The sequence below is a fragment of the Balaenoptera musculus genome, chromosome 18 (genome assembly GCF_009873245.2).
Source record: "Balaenoptera musculus isolate JJ_BM4_2016_0621 chromosome 18, mBalMus1.pri.v3, whole genome shotgun sequence".
In the NCBI taxonomy this organism is placed as follows: domain Eukaryota; kingdom Metazoa; phylum Chordata; class Mammalia; order Artiodactyla; family Balaenopteridae; genus Balaenoptera; species Balaenoptera musculus.
This window is the reverse complement of record NC_045802.1, coordinates 498,244-516,376: the sequence shown is the minus strand read 5'-3', so window position 1 is coordinate 516,376 and position 18,133 is coordinate 498,244. Positions and strand designations below refer to the sequence as shown.

At 37.0% G+C, this 18,133-nt stretch overlaps 1 protein-coding gene across 1 annotated transcript in view; it reads left to right on the top strand.

The window, feature by feature from the left end:
* PSPC1 (paraspeckle component 1) overlaps window positions 1-18,133 on the top strand; it is a 63,235-nt gene that overhangs the window by 29,488 nt on the left and 15,614 nt on the right. The window contains exon 6 of the mRNA XM_036831374.1: window positions 4,329-4,434. Coding sequence (XP_036687269.1) covers window positions 4,329-4,434 — 106 coding nt within the window. The remainder of the gene's footprint in view (window positions 1-4,328; window positions 4,435-18,133) is intronic.

Genomic DNA, 18,133 nt, shown 5'->3' with positions numbered 1-18,133 from the left:
ACAAAACTTGGGATACAGGATATGTGGAGTCTCAAATTTGTATGAGGTACAAATGGAAACATAGTAAATTTAAAGTGGAGAAGCCCAGCAGATACCACCATTACCAAGTGTTTAGGTTCATATCACCCTTAATAAGAAGACATGGACACCAGGAACCCCTTGATATGATGCACCCAGAAGTATACATTGTCATTTCTGTGGTTTTCTTGCCAAAGGTTCATAACCTTACGCTAGTCGTGAGAAAACTTAAGACAAACCTAAATTGAAGGACACTGTACAAAATAATCAGTTCTCTTTAGAAGTGTCAAGGTCATGAAAGAGCAAGAAACACTGAAGTGTTACAGACTTGAGGAGACTAAAGAGAAATAATAACTAAATGCAATGTGAGATTCTGGATTGGGTCCTGGAACAGAAGAAGGACATAGTGGGGAAACTGGTGAAATCTGAGTAAGACCTAGAATTGAACTGTAGCAGTGTACCAGTGTGAATTCCTGGTTTTTGTACTATGGTTATGGAAGATGTTAATATTAGGGGATGCTGCATGAGGGAGATATAGGGACTCTGCTATTTTTGCAACTTTTCTGTAAGTTTAAAATTAGTTGGAAATGAAAAAATGAAAAAGAGGACTCTAGGTACTGGGGATACAGTGGAAAACAAAAGACACAAGCTCTGCTGGTGTGGCACTTAGGTTATCTGGGAGGGAGGCAGACATTAGTTAGAATATGATCAGATTATTAAAAAGAAAGTGAAGCGCACAAAATAGAACGCAGTACTTACTGGAATTTTTAATAGGTTACTTGTCTCATAATAAGTGAAATATTGGTTGCTTGACGTGGTAAGTATTCTATGTACCTGGTAATTTTTCACCGAATGATCTTTCATTAATCTTATTTAATATTGCAGAGGTATATCAGATTCAATTTGGAATTCAGATAAGTGTGTACTAACAATAAAGATATCTCAACAATTAGGTGATAATTTGATGGGTAACTTTTATGGTTGGCTGTATTCTAGCAGATACAGCCAGTGATAAATCTGTTAATCTTTACCTGTGCCTGTGGAGTTTGTTTTGAAATTAATTGTAAGAATTGTTTCTTGATTTAAGAAATGTAAATAATGTGTTAAAATTGAGTAATTTTGCAGCATGTGTGAAGGAAAGGAAAAAAATAGTGTCTAGGAAGTTACTTTACTAATAATTGTGAAATATATCCTGCCCTTGCAGCACAAAGCAAATAAAAGTGTAGCAGTTAGTCTGCAGAGGTTGGTCTGACTCAGGCGGCTACAGGTGAGACAGCCAGAGAGTCTGGACGCGGCCTTTTTGTTTACCTTAGTTGGAAGACTGAAAAAACTGCTTAAGAAAATATATTTGAAAGAAATTAAATAATTTGAAGTATACAAAATTTTCTGGTTTTCATTTCAATGCTACAAATAAGTTAGGTTTTCTTGGGTCACTTCTTCAGAGGCTGTGGCAGTGAAGGCGGACAGGGCTTAGATGGGCTGGTTCCGGCTGTAACTGGCCCACTTAGTACTTGTTCATTTGTTCTCTTCTTTCCTTCCCTTACTCCCTCCTACTCACTCACCTACCCGTCCATCCATTCTTTCCCTTCTTATGTTGTTTGACAAAGTATAAAGATCATCAGATGGACTGAGGCCTTTGGTGGGTGTGGAGGCCGTAGTGCTGGCCTGGAACGAAGAGCAGGGCGGTTTGATGTTGGTCGCATCATAGCTTAGTGCCTGGAGCCTCGCAGGCTTCAAAGTCCTGTTCAAATAGGAGACAGTCAGTGGGCTTCCAGTTAAAATAATTTGTAAAATTGAGGTTTTGTCAGTTTCCAATTAAGTATAAGATGAAGGGTGTTAAAATTCGTCATGCTTCTTTACTTATTAGTTCCATTTGTGAATATAACCTAGGAAATTATCCTTGATCCAAGAAACATTAAATATAAATATAAAGATAATTGTTAGAGCATCTTGTGGAAGGAAAAAAATTAAAAGCAAACGTACGTACAGTAGGGAATGTTCCTATATGTTTTCTGTAAATTTATATTATGGAATTGTCAGTGTGGTGTAATCACAAAATAAAGTAGAAACTCTGGAATTTATAGACAATGGAATGGAAGAAAAAAAATAGCAAATGTTTAAAGTGATTTTATACCTTTTTACCATATTTTTTCTCCAGATATAAATGTAGTCTCACATTTTATCAGAAAAAAATTGCTCTAACAGTGGAGAGAAGTACATTATAAATTTTGTTTAAAATATCTTTTAAATTAAAAATGTTATGGCAATACATGTTTTAAAAAACTCACATGATACATATGTGTACAAAAGAAAAAGGGCAATGCTCTTGTCTCCCCAGATTATCCCCAGTGTGATAGAAACTCTCATACTCTCTTCTCTGCTCTTACAAATGGTTTTTAGATGCAGCAATAGGAATACTATTGTTTTGCTTGCCTTTTTTCTGACACTGTACCTTAGACATTGTTTCATGTCAGTGAATGCAAATCTGCCTCTTTGTAATGGTTGTATTGTGTTCCTTGTCCCTCATTCGTAATTGAATGTCTTCAACCTTTTGCCTTTAATTAATGTACAGTCTTGTATCTGTGTGTATACATCCTTGCACACATGTATAGATATTTCTGTTTAGTTTATTGGAAATGGATTTGCACACATAAAATTGTTTGCTACACGTTGGTCCTCAACAGAGTCATTGTTGCAATCTTGAAGACCAAAAAGTTTTGAGTATCATTTAGTGGCAGGATCTGACATGAGCCTGTTTGATGCAAAACCTGACCTGTTTTACGTTGTGGTCATGCCAAACCTTTGTTATATTCGTAGAATGTGAATGTTCGTCTTACTACAGAAGTATTAATGGTGTTGATTATTGGGTACTGCTGGGATATCATAATAGGTCCTACTGGGGATATCATAATAGTATATAAACCCTTTTTAAAGTTGGAAAAACACATGTGGCTTTAGAGTTTTTGAATAAGGGAGATTTTGCTGTCACTATGTACATTTTCAGCAGTGTATGAACATGAAAGTATTTTCTTAAACATAAAGTTTACGAGTGTGTTAATGTACTAGAAATGGATTAACCGGTTTATTGGAATATTCTGTTTCCTTGAATAGAGTTGTATACTGGGGACTTAGATATCTCAAAATAGTCTAGATTTTGCTTGAAATACCTTAGGAACATTGTCTTGTTACTTGCACATGGTCTGATATGAAGTCCTAACAGCCTGTTTTCTTGCTGGCTGTGGGTGAAACCGCCATTTCTTTTAGTTCAGGTTCTTGAGTTTGGTGTACAAAACAACAACAACGAAGTATCTATCCTTGGTGTAGAAGGGTGCTTATAAGAGTAGCCTGGAAAATGAGACCTGCTGAGGGGGCATCAACATTATATAGTCTTCACTATTTAAATTACTTTTTTGTTTTTGAGTGGAGAGCATGTATATTTGAGTTTGCATTGATTTAAATGTCAATATAATGTCAGACTATTACTTTAATATTATTTTGTAGGTTTTCCCTCTTAATCATATTGTAACTAATTATGATTTAATAGTAATCCTGCATATACATTACATATCTTTTTTGTTTGTTTGTTTTGTAGTTGTTGTTCCATGCTTGATATCTCTGGGGCAGAGGTTGGCATACTTTTTCTGGGAAAGGGCTACATGGTAAATATTTTAGGCTTTTCATGTCATATGGTCTGTGTCTCAACTGTTCAGCACTGCTCTAGCCCAAAGGTAGCCACAGACAGTGAGGGAATGATTGTCCCATAAAACTTAATTTGCGAAAACAGGTGGTATGCAGACACCTGCTCCAGGTGCATACTTTCCTCAGTGCATTAATGAAATGGGGGAGAGAACGTTTGTTAAGGCTTGCTTTTGCACATAGTAGGATTTTTGTCTAGGCAGTGTGGTCTTTTGCAGTGTCTTGTATTGGAATAGGTTCTGAGTGTCTTTAAGAACTAACTCTGCTGTGCCAGTGGTGAATCCCAGGCTTTCTCTTTGTACAGTAATAGAGTACTGGTTTGAGCTTTGGGTTTCTGGATTTTTTGACTGTAAGCATATAACTATCCTAGTTATATGCTGTTACTTTACTTTTTTGATTTACCCTAGATAAATTATTTTATTGGTTTGTTTGATTTATTAATGGTTTAGAGCAAAATAAAAGGAAGGTAAATCTGGTAAGCCACTCGTTATCACAGATTTGGCATAATGTATAAATAAATGATATACATAAATGATTTTGTTTTACCTGAAATAAAATACTGTATTATGGCTTATATGTCAACCACCCTGAGTTTTTATTTAAAAATCTCTCAGGCATGAAGAAGAGCACCGTCGTCGTGAAGAGGAAATGATCCGACACAGAGAACAGGAGGAGCTGAGGCGACAGCAGGAGGGCTTTAAGCCAAACTATATGGAAAATGTAAGTAAAATACTGGTTAACTAAAATGATTTTACATTGTCAGGTGGATGATATATATTTAGAATTCTTTAGATTCTGCTTTATATAGTAATATATTTTCTAATATTTCTGAATTTGTCATGTTTATGTTAAACTAACGAATTTCTTAACCTCTTACAGGGAGTAAATTAAAATTAGTTTCTGAAGATAATCATGCTTTATGAAATGAATATTAAATTTTTCTCCATTTTACTTTATCTTTTAATTCCTACTAAATTAGGAATCTTGATAAATTCATCATCTCCACTTGACTGATTTTCACCATTAATTGATATTAAAAATTCTTTAGTTTGGTAGACATATAGAAAAGTAGAAGTAGTGTGTGCTCATCACTCAGCCATAACAGTTATCAGTACTTGGCAGATCTTTTTCATCTTTAAGTATACCCACTTTCCCTAATTTTTTTATATGAAACCCCTGACTTCATATGATTTCATTCGTATTTCAGTATGTATCTCTAAAAGATAAGGACTCTCAAAAAATGTCTTTATCATATCTGAAAAATTGCCAGTTATTTAATATTAACTAGTAAAAGCCCCAGTTTGCCCAAGTCTTACTTTTTTTTTTTTTTTTTAAAGTAATTGGTTTCTTCAGATCGGTTGATAAATCCAGTCATTTTAGTCTATAGGTTTCTCTCCCTCTTTTTTGTTTTTTCCTTATTTTTTTTTTAAGAATCAGCTCCTCGTATAGAGTATCTCACGTCCTGGATTTTGTTGACTGTATCCCTGCAGTGATGTTCAACAAGTTTGTTTATGCCCGAATTTCTTGTAAACTGGAGTTAGTTCCAAAGACGTTATCTGACTCAGGGTTTTGTTTTGGGGAGGCAAAATGGTACGGCAAAAAAGGATACTTCAAGTAGGTTATAACCCACAGGGTCTTAATAATAATTAACAGAGTCTCATTGTTCACCTTAGATGAATGCCAGCTTAACAACTCAGTCTAAAAAATACTTACCAGTATTTTTTTCCTCTAGCTGTTCAAAAGCCATGATTCTTTAGTAAGTAAGTTTCTGAGGCTAAATGTATTAATTCCAATCATTGGTGTCTTTTTTCTGACTGTCTCTGTCCCTGTTCTTTTGTCCCTGGAAAATTAAAAAAAATTTTAAATTAAAATGAATACAGACAGCAAAATAAATCCTAAGTAGAATAGCAACAAGAACTTTTTATCTCACCTTCCATCAAGTAAATATCCTTTGAATGAAAATTATATGGCATTTAAATTAAGTTAGAAATTTTTTTATTATTTATAAGTCACACTAAAAGTTTAAATTAATAGATTTTTAAAATCCCATTAGAAAATTAGTTGAGTACATTTTTTAAGCATTGTGAATTTTCTTTTTGAATAATTTCTAGCATTATTGCAATTCTCTTTTCCTCTTGGATACATAGCACTTGCATAGTGACATATTTAAACGGTGGTCTTCTCCTTTTTCATAGTTACATTTGAACATAAATCTGTTGGATTTATCAATGTGAGGATATTTTATGATGTTATAAAAGAATGTGGAATTAAAAAAAATTTTCAGGCGCATATATTTTCAAAACTAGTAACTAGTGTTTTTATTTTAAAATACAGTCAAGATGTAAACCACATGTGATATATTTCTTAGAGAAATTTTATTTCATTCCATTGAGGATTAGGAAATTCTTCCCAGTTCTTTTATGTACCTCAACATATCTTTTTTTAAAGTGCCTGCTTATAGTAAAGTTGGTGGAATTAGCTTTCTTAATATTTTTCTGGCATAAACTTTATATTCTTGGAGCAAATGTGTAGCTATGTGTAATGATGTAAATCATTTAGGGACCAGAAGGAAATGATTAAATAAAATATATTCTGTTAAACTTAAGTTGGCTACATCATAAGCTTGATTGCAAACTCTTCATTCTTTGAAATTTCACAGTTTTTAAAAAACTTATACCAGTGTTTTTTAATATGTTCAGTGGTATTTAATATAGGTATAATTAATGAAGGACAACAGATAGTTTCGACTCTACTTTTCTATTGAAAAACTATTTAGAAACGTTGCTACAGTTTAAAATTGAAATACTGCAAATTCTTAAAAACATTCGAATGTTTCAAAATCATTTTAGTGGTGGGTAAAATTTTATAGATAGCCAAGGAACTTTGAGAATAAACAAATTAGATATTTAAAAATATGACAGATTTATTGGCATTCCAAAAATAGATCATTTATTGTTTCACAAGTTTATGCTCTTAGAAAACTTGGATGATCAAATATTTTAATATTAAGGTATTTTTAAGTAGTTACTTAAAGTATGTGTTGCATATTTGAAGCATCATAAGATTAATTTGGCTGGAGCAGAGGTCTGCAAACTGTAGCCTGGAACCTCCACCCATTTTCATACCACCCTACCACAGAGCCGAGAACGGTGTTTACATTTTTAAAGGGTTGATGGACAAGAAAAAAAAGACTACTAAACAGAGTATTTTTGACCCACAAAACCTAAAATACTCTTTGGCCCTTTATAGAAAAAGTTTGCTGAATCCTGGGCTGGAGTGTTGATGACTTTTTTTTTAAATTAATACTCATGTTAGGCCACAAAGTCACTATGTTCTTAATTTTCTGGAAAGGAATCATAGTATGTAGTAATGGAATTAAATATCTAGGGGAAAATATAGCCTTTGTTCTATTTTTAGATTTTTTGAGATTAGAAATTATGAATAGACACAAGTTTTTCATCATTTTGGTATCAGTTTTATTTGGTTCCTAACTCCATAATACTCGTTAATATAAACTAATCAATCACTAAAGAAATATTAACAAAAGCTCTGTACTAGTCTTGACTGGTTTGTGTTAATAGAAGAAACATTGAGGCCATTGTTGCATTACTTATTCTTCATTTACTTTGAAAACTGTCTTTGGGAAAAATTGTTAAACAATTTTAATGTTTGTTTTTGTTTTTAAAAGCTTTGAAATTAGGCCCTCTTATGTGCTTCTCTTTTTTCACTGTTCATTATAAAGGGAGGAATCAAATGGTAAGTGTTCAGCTTGCCTGGGTAATAAAAGTCATGTAGGTTTACTTGGTTCGTTTTAAGATGCCACCTCACGTTTCTTTCTAATATTCCTGTTAGGAATATTCCAGCACAACTAATAGTATGGGCTTTGAAGTATAAAATAAATATTTATTTTGTCTTGAATAATATATATATTTTTTAATGTAACAAAAGACGCATCTGGGACTTCCCTGTTGGTCCAGGGGTTAAGACTCCTCACTCCTAATGCAAGGGGCACAGGTTTGAACCCTGGTCGGGGAACTAAGATCCCACATGCTGCATAGCGCGGCCCCCGCCCTTCCCAAAAGAAACGATGCGTCATGTCTGGTCATGGTTTTTGGTTTTTTTTTTTTTTGGTTAACTTTCAAATTTATCATAATATTATGACATACATGTGAATATATTTTTAAGAGTTTCAAGGATATGCCAGCTCTTCATCAATTAGAAGCTGTCATTTTAATTTCATACCTTATTCCTCCTAAGAGGAAGTCCTGCTCTTTGGTAATAGATCTGGTAATTATAGATTAAACATGTTAGTTTTCACTCCTGTAGCATAACACATTTTTGACTCCCATAACAATGTATATATTTTTATTCTGTGCCTTAATTACGTTTAGGTTTATCTTTACCATAGTGTATTTGAACCATTTTCTAGATAGTACTTATTAGGTTGAAATTTTCTACTTATCGCAATTTTACAGCTTTTGAACACATCACAGAGGTTATTCTTTTACAGTAAGAATTTGTGAGACTGTTTATGATTGTCCTGTGACTTTTTAATATTAGGTTGTTTCACTTACTGTAGATTCAGTAGTTTAAACATTTAAGTACTGCTGTGTACTAGTCTTTATTTGTGGATACAGTTTGGTTTGGAGTAAAGGGGAGATTTTAATTAGAATATTTTTAAAATGCAGTTTCCTGGAGTAAACTTTGCTTTCTTGGAAAAATGAGTATGTCATAAAATATCTAAATGTCATTCTGGCTTTAGTAGTTGCATCATGTAGTTATAAAAATACTTTGATTAGGAAAATTGGGGCAGTGCTCAGATTGGATGCTACTTTGTTTTAAAACTTAAGAAGTTTCTTTATCTGGCATGGTAAATATTAATGTTTGGTTTTTAGTGAAGAAGAGAATAGCCCTTCATATCTGTTTTAAGATATATACATGAATTGATGTGGAATAACTTTTATTCCTGTTCAAGTAGGTGAGACTGGCCCTCGAGAAATGAACGCGTGCATAAAGACGCGAATGTGTATTATATACCAAGGCAGTAATATGACCCGTGTTCCTTAGAGGTATGCCTTTGTAGCTCCTGGGATTATTGAACAGAGAGACCATGAACACGTGCATAAAGACGCGAATGTGTATTATATACCAAGGCAGTAATATGGCCCGTGTTCCTTAGAGGTATGCCTTTGTAGCTCCTGGGATTATTGAACAGAGAGACCATGAACACGTGCATAAAGACGCGAATGTGTATTATATACCAAGGCAGTAATATGACCCGTGTTCCTTAGAGGTATGCCTTTGTAGCTCCTGGGATTATTGAACAGAGAGACCATGAACACGTGCATAAAGACCCGAATGTGTATTATATACCAAGGCAGTAATATGACCCGTGTTCCTTAGAGGTATGCCTTTGTAGCTCCTGGGATTATTGAACAGAGAGACCATGAACGCGTGCATAAAGACCCGAATGTGTATTATATACCAAGGCAGTAATATGACCCGTGTTCCTTAGAGGTATGCCTTTGTAGCTCCTGGGATTATTGAACAGAGAGACCATGAACACGTGCATAAAGACCCGAATGTGTATTATATACCAAGGCAGTAATATGACCCGTGTTCCTTAGAGGTATGCCTTTGTAGCTCCTGGGATTATTGAACAGAGAGACCATGAACGCGTGCATAAAGACGCGAATGTGTATTATATACCAAGGCAGTAATATGACCCGTGTTCCTTAGAGGTATGCCTTTGTAGCTCCTGGGATTATTGAACAGAGAGACCATGAACACGTGCATAAAGACGCGAATGTGTATTATATACCAAGGCAGTAATATGACCCGTGTTCCTTAGAGGTATGCCTTTGTAGCTCCTGGGATTATTGAACAGAGAGACCATGAACGCGTGCATAAAGACGCGAATGTGTATTATATACCAAGGCAGTAATATGACCCGTGTTCCTTAGAGGTATGCCTTTGTAGCTCCTGGGATTATTGAACAGAGAGACCATGAACGCGTGCATAAAGACGCGAATGTGTATTATATACCAAGGCAGTAATATGGCCCGTGTTCCTTAGAGGTATGCCTTTGTAGCTCCTGGGATTATTGAACAGAGAGACCATGAACACGTGCATAAAGACGCGAATGTGTATTATATACCAAGGCAGTAATATGGCCCGTGTTCCTTAGAGGTATGCCTTTGTAGCTCCTGGGATTATTGAACAGAGAGACCATGAACGCGTGCATAAAGACGCGAATGTGTATTATATACCAAGGCAGTAATATGGCCCGTGTTCCTTAGAGGTATGCCTTTGTAGCTCCTGGGATTATTGAACAGAGAGACCATGAACACGTGCATAAAGACGCGAATGTGTATTATATACCAAGGCAGTAATATGACCCGTGTTCCTTAGAGGTATGCCTTTGTAGCTCCTGGGATTATTGAACAGAGAGACCATGAACACGTGCATAAAGACGCGAATGTGTATTATATACCAAGGCAGTAATATGACCCGTGTTCCTTAGAGGTATGCCTTTGTAGCTCCTGGGATTATTGAACAGAGAGACCATGAACGCGTGCATAAAGACGCGAATGTGTATTATATACCAAGGCAGTAATATGACCCGTGTTCCTTAGAGGTATGCCTTTGTAGCTCCTGGGATTATTGAACAGAGAGACCATGAACACGTGCATAAAGACGCGAATGTGTATTATATACCAAGGCAGTAATATGACCCGTGTTCCTTAGAGGTATGCCTTTGTAGCTCCTGGGATTATTGAACAGAGAGACCATGAACGCGTGCATAAAGACGCGAATGTGTATTATATACCAAGGCAGTAATATGACCCGTGTTCCTTAGAGGTATGCCTTTGTAGCTCCTGGGATTATTGAACAGAGAGACCATGAACACGTGCATAAAGACGCGAATGTGTATTATATACCAAGGCAGTAATATGACCCGTGTTCCTTAGAGGTATGCCTTTGTAGCTCCTGGGATTATTGAACAGAGAGACCATGAACGCGTGCATAAAGACGCGAATGTGTATTATATACCAAGGCAGTAATATGACCCGTGTTCCTTAGAGGTATGCCTTTGTAGCTCCTGGGATTATTGAACAGAGAGACCATGAACACGTGCATAAAGACGCGAATGTGTATTATATACCAAGGCAGTAATATGACCCGTGTTCCTTAGAGGTATGCCTTTGTAGCTCCTGGGATTATTGAACAGAGAGACCATGAACGCGTGCATAAAGACGCGAATGTGTATTATATACCAAGGCAGTAATATGACCCGTGTTCCTTAGAGGTATGCCTTTGTAGCTCCTGGGATTATTGAACAGAGAGACCATGAACGCGTGCATAAAGACGCGAATGTGTATTATATACCAAGGCAGTAATATGACCCGTGTTCCTTAGAGGTATGCCTTTGTAGCTCCTGGGATTATTGAACAGAGAGACCATGAACACGTGCATAAAGACGCGAATGTGTATTATATACCAAGGCAGTAATATGACCCGTGTTCCTTAGAGGTATGCCTTTGTAGCTCCTGGGATTATTGAACAGAGAGACCATGAACGCGTGCATAAAGACGCGAATGTGTATTATATACCAAGGCAGTAATATGACCCGTGTTCCTTAGAGGTATGCCTTTGTAGCTCCTGGGATTATTGAACAGAGAGACCATGAACGCGTGCATAAAGACGCGAATGTGTATTATATACCAAGGCAGTAATATGACCCGTGTTCCTTAGAGGTATGCCTTTGTAGCTCCTGGGATTATTGAACAGAGAGACCATGAACACGTGCATAAAGACGCGAATGTGTATTATATACCAAGGCAGTAATATGACCCGTGTTCCTTAGAGGTATGCCTTTGTAGCTCCTGGGATTATTGAACAGAGAGACCATGAACACGTGCATAAAGACGCGAATGTGTATTATATACCAAGGCAGTAATATGACCCGTGTTCCTTAGAGGTATGCCTTTGTAGCTCCTGGGATTATTGAACAGAGAGACCACAGCAGATGTAGCCTGGCTAAGAGGGTAGCACCTCTTCCATGGTAGTGTTTCAAGTTGTGCATCATAAGCACTCAGGGAGCTTTCAAAAAATGTGGGTTCTCAGGTCTCCGTCCTACCTAATTGATTCATTTGTGATCCCAGTAGATTCTGATGGGTTGTCCATTGACAGTTTCGACTAAATACTGTCGTTTTCAATCTTTGCAGCACATCTGTGGAACGTAGAAAAGAAAAATGCCTGAGATCTAATCCAGTGGGTCTGGGTTGGAGCCATGGGATCTGCATTTTAAAAAGCTCTTCAGCTTGCTTATTTTCATTGGCAAAGATCGAAAACCGCTGGCCATGTGTTGCAGTGAGACATATGTTGAGATGAGAATAGTAGTAGCAGTTGAATTTTTTCTGGGACCTGGGGAGTTTTAAGGGAGAGCTCAGGGTCATTGGACATGGCAGACACAATTCACACAGTTAACGGTATAAATGGCACAGCATTCTCTGTGAATCGTGCTCTGTGGGATTTTGGTGTGGCAACTTTTAGTTGGGCTTTCATCCTATATATGGAAGGGACTATTATCTCAAATGATACATTAATTTTTAGTTTTTAAAATATTTCATCTGGACTGGAGGTCTACAGATGAGGGTAAGCCAGGCCAAATCTGAACGCTGCCTGTTTTTTTCTGAACAGTTTTATTGGAACACAGCTGTATTTATGTTTTGTTTATGGCTGCTTTGCCCCAAAATGGCAGCATTGACTAGTGGTGACATAACTCTGAGGCTGTGTCAAGACTGTATGGCCAGCAGAGCCTGGAATACTGTCTGGCCCTTTCCCCAAAAAGTTTGCCGACTTCTGATCTCAGGCCAGTCTGAGAGTTGGGGGGGGAATCTATAAAAAGTGGCTCAAAAAAAAAAAAAAAAAAAAGTGGCTCATGTTAACCAAACTCATAAAGAGTTTGTGACTTAAAATGTAATTATATTAACTTATATGTTCTTTTTCAGTGTTTTTTAGAAGGTTTATTGAGCAGAGTGCCTCATATCCTAGAACCTTGGTTCTTGGTTCTGAAGAATCCAAATTAGTATTCAGAAGGTTCATTAGTAGTCATGGGTATAAATCAGAGCAGAAGTTATGGGAAGAGCTGATAAAGGTCACTGCCGCCCCCCCCCCCCCCCCCCATATCTTGGAGTGCTCAAGTCTTTTTGTTTCAGTCAGTTGAGACAGAAAGCATTACCTCCTTTTGACCAGGACTGCAACAATTGGCCTGTTGTTTAACTTTATGCCAGTCCCTTCTTGTTTCTTGAGTGGGTATTGTTTCTCTTATCATCATTCCTTGATTTAATTATAACCTAACCCCTCCCCCCATGTTCCCTGTACAAAACTCAGAACAGAAACTCTAGTCAGTCATGAACTTTCATGAATAGGTGCTGCCAGAGCCAGCTGGTCCCAGTCGTCACTTACTAACGAGGAGGTACAGATACGTTTTCTGAAGTAGTTTGTGAGTTTTTGAGAGAAGCTGCCATTTTGTGGTTTTCACATGGCCATCACTTCTCTTTTTCAGTAAATTATTTAGCTCTAACAAGTAATTTGGTTGTATTGAAGTAGAAGATTGCGTTATTTTGGAAGGCTACATATCTGACACATTTGAACAACGGACATACTTCACAAGGGGTTTTTATAGCCTCTTCATCATCCTATGGAAATAACTGAAGAATTATTTGCTGTAGTGTTCGGAGTCAGATTTAGGTGTGGGAAGGTTATTACCTATTGCTGGTATAATGGCAGCCCGCTTCTGATGGTTTGGACGTGATGGTAAAAATCAGAATGGATAATAACAGTTATATTGCAGTGGCCTCTCATAGAATGCTCTAGTTGTGCCCAATTTTTTGTTATTAATATGTTTTCATTTATTTATTTACTAAAATAATTTGGTTTCCTACAATGAGCGAAGAACTTTTCTGAATATTTAAGGATGGTACATAATTGGAACTTAGACTTTTATCGTCAAATGAAAACAAAGATACATGTTTATAATGCTAACATATACTCTAGGAAGTGATCCTTAGGATTTTGATGATTTGGGGCATTTGTGTTGAAGATATAATATCAGTTTTAACCAGCTGTTGAAATCTTTGATCACTTCTCAAAAGGATTATTTAATAATTTTAATATCTAATTATTTGTAAGGAAAACTTTAAAATTTTCTTTTCTTTTTTAACATCTTTATTGGAGTATAATTGCTTTGCAATGGTGTGTTAGTTTCTGCTTTATAGCAAAGTGAATCAGCTATACAAATACATATATCCCCATATCTCCTCACTCTTGGATCTCCCTCCCACCCTCCCTATCCCACCCCTCTAGGTGGTCACAGAGCACTGAGCTGATCTCCCTGTGCTATGCGGCTGTTTCCCACTAGCTATTTTTCACATTTGGTAGTGCATATATATCCATGCCACTCTCTCACTTCGTCCCGGCTTACCCTTCCCCCTCCCCGTGTCCTCAGGTCCATTCTCTACGTCTGCATCTTTATTCCTGTCCTGCCTGTAGGTTCTTCAGAACCATTTTCTTTTTTCTTTTTTAGATTCCATATCTATGCGTTAGCATACAGTATTTGTTTTTCTCTTTCTGACTTCCTTCACTCTGTGTGACAGACTCTAGGTCCATCCACCTCACTGCAAATAACTCAATTTTGTTTCTTTTTATGGCTGAGTAATATTCCATTGTATATGTGTGCCACATCTTCTTTATCCCTTCATCTGTCGATGGACACTTAGGTTGCTTCCATGTCCTTGTAAAATTTGGAGATTGAATCCTTTGCAGTTGCTTCGTTTGCACATATTTTCTCCCATCCTGAAGATTGTCTTTTTGTTTTGTTTATGGTTTCCTTTGCTGTGCAAAGCTTTTAAGTTTCATTAGGTCCCGTTTGTTTATTTTTGTTTTTATTTCCATTTCTCTAGGAGGTGGGTCAAAAAAGATCTTGCTGTGATTTATGTCATAGAGTGTTCTGCCTATGTTTTCCTCTAAGAGTTTTATAGTGTCTGGCCTTACATTTAGGTCTTTGATGCATTTTGAATTTATTTTTGTGTATGGTGTTAGGGAGTGTTCTAATTTCATTCTTTTACGTGTAGCTGTCCAGTTTTCCCAGCACCACTTATTGAAGAGGCTGCCTTTTCTCCATTGTATATCCTTGCCTCCTTTATCAAAGATAAGGTGACCATATGTGCGTGGGTTTCTCTCTGGTCTTTCTATCCTGTTCCATTGATCTATATTTCTGTTTTTGTGCCAGTACCATACTGTCTTGATTACTGTAGCCTTGTAGTATAGTCTGAAGTCTGGGAGCCTCATTCCTCCAGCTCCGTTTTTCTTTCACAAGATTGCTTTGGCTATTTGGGGTCTTTTGTGTTTCCATACAAATTGTGAAATTTTTTTGTTCTAGTTCTGTGAAAAATGCCATTGGTAGTTTGATAGGGATTGCATTGAATCCGAAGGTTGCTTTGGGTAATATAGTCATTTTCACAGTGTTGATTCTTCCAATCCAAGAACATGGTATATTTCTCCATCTGTTTGTCATCTTTAATTTCTTTCGTCAGTGTCTTATAGTTTTCTGCATACAGGTCTTTTGTCTCCTTAGGTAGGTTTATTCCTAGGTATTTTATTCTTTTTGTTGCAGTGGTAAATGGGAGTGTTTCCTTTCAGATTTTTCATCATTAGTGTATAGGAATGCAAGAGATTTCTGTGTATTAATTTTGTATTCTGCTACTTTACCAGATTCATTGATTAGCTCTAGTAGTTTTCTGGTAGCATAAAATTTTCATCCAAACTCGGACAAGTGAATGTGAGTACTATGTAAAATTACTTTTTTTTTTTTAACAGCAGGCATAAAATAAGCTGTCTCAGGCAAACCAGGATGTGTGTGTGGTCACCCTAATCATGTATTACGATTATAAGTAGCATTTTCCCCCTCTGTTTTATCATTCATGTTTAGAAGTCTTTTGAATGAATCCAGATTGAAATGGTTACCATGTCCTTTATATTCTTTAACCACTTCATCAGAGGACACTTTGTTGGACTTAATTATTTCTGTGTCATATTAGATGACTCTAGTGTCTTCTTCGGCCTTACCTCCCATTAGAGTTACAGAGGGGCTCATATTCCACAAAAATTCCCATATCCCTTTTTCCCTCCTCGGGAGTGTGTATACTCAGCGCATGCATAACTTTCCCTGACTACTCACCCCAGGTGTGATCCTATATCTTTTTTTTTTTTTTTAAATAAATTTATTTATTTATTTATTTATTTATGGCTGTGTTGGGTCTTCGTTTCTGTACAACGGCTTTCTCTAGTTGCTGAGAGCGGGGGCCACTCTTCATCGTGGTGCGCGGGCCTCTCACTGTCACGGCCTCTCTTGTTGTGGAGCACAGGCTCCAGACGCGCAAGCTCAGTAGTTGTGGCACACGGGCTTAGCTGCTCCGCGGTATGTGGGCTCTTCCCAGACCAGGGCTCGAACCCGTGTCCCCTGCATTGGCAGGCAGATTCTCAACCACTTCACCACCAGGGAAGCCCCCTATATCATTTTTAATATGATTCTTTTTTAGTACTTATATTGCCATCTAATTATTTTCTCACAGTTGTCCAGTATTTGAGCCCTCTTGAGTTTTTTGAGGTCAGGAATCTTGTATTTGTTATATTGTAGTTACTGAGATGTAAATTGGGAGAGTTAAATAGTTGTTTGATGTCTTCTTTTTCAAATGACAGCGTGCAGCTCAATCATACAGTTTTGAGGGTTCTTTTTTTTTTTTTTTTTTTTTTTTTTTTTTGAGGGTTCTTTATGAGCCACCAAACCTCAGTATTTTTATTTAATACTAACATTTCAGATGTTCAGCATCAGTAGTTTTGAAACATAGGTGGCATTGAAACACACCTATTGATGTATTTTTGTAGAGTTCATAATGGAATCACACAGTAAAGAGTAAATTTTAAATTTATTTATTTATTTATTTTTGGCTACGTTGGGTCTTCGTTGCTGTGCGTGGGCTTTCTCTAGTTGCGGCGAGCGGGGGCTACTCTTCGTTGCGGTGCACGGGCTTCTCATTGCAGTGGCTTCTCTTGTTGCGGAGCACGGGCTCTAGGCACGTGGGCTTCAGTAGTTGTGGCTCACGGGCTCTAGAGCACAGGCTCAGTAGTTGTGGCGCACAGGCTTCGTTGCTCCGCGGCATGTGGGATCTTCCCGAACCAGGGCTCAAACCTGGGACCCCTGCATTGGCAGGCGGATTCTTAACCACTGCGCCACCAGGGAAGCCCAAGAGTACATTTTAAACAGTAAAATAACCATTTTTTGTGCTTGGTTTTCAGCACACGTAACTTTTTAGTATGCAGATTCCACTTGACTATCCCTTCAAGATAGTCTTATACAAAGACTGGAGGTTCCCTTTAGTAGGAAAAATTTGTTCCCTGTTTTTCCTGTGTTCAAAACAGTCCTGAGCTTCATAGAGGATACAGAGGGGAATCAAGCCCAGGGTCACATCTTTGAGGATTTTAGAGTATTTTAGGGACCGAGGACCTATGTGGGGTAGGTTAAGAGATGCAGCTAAAAAGTTCTGAGAGTTTAGAGAAAATTGTATGCTGGAGAGTGAGTGTGTAGTCTCTGCACACTGTTCTGGGGCTCTTTTGGGTGCATTTTAAAAACTGATGTGATTGGTTTATTATTCCACTGTGTTGTAGGTATACCTCTGTCTTTTCATTTGAAATGGTAAGTTCTTCTAATCTTAACTTGGTTGAGAATGGTCAGATCTTTTAGGTAATGTTTACCTTTTTAGAGGGGTCGGAGAAGAGGAGAGTCAAGATTGGCGAATACAAGTGAACTAAAGTGAACATGTTTTTTGAAATGTCCACTACCTGCAGTGCAAACAATAGGAATTTTGTTCAGTTATTAAATAGCTTGAAGTAATAACAGAAGGTTCTAGGAAGACATAAAAACTTGTTAGTTCTGCTTTGTGATTTCTTGTAATATTTAGAGCCCCCTACAGGAGTTATCCTACACAGTGATTATGTAAAAAAAAATTTTTTTTAGGCCAGTCAGTATCCCGTATCTTCTGTACTTCATATTGAGGGCATGAAGCTCTGTAGTATCACCTGAAATGTCAGAATTTTTCTACCAAAGCAAACTAGATAAATGTGAATATCGGTATCCATGTGTAATTATTAACAAACTGCTAGTGGCAGGGAGCAGAAAACTTGGGTTTGTAAGTGTGCTCTGCTGATGAAATGCATTTACTTCTGTTTAAAATTTCAAGTAATTTAAAGTAAATGGGTGAGTTTGCCTCTTTGTCTTATGATATCCTCCACTACACTGTGCACCACGTTTCAAATCCTGTCTTTTCTGGTTATAAATTTGCCACGATTCTCATGA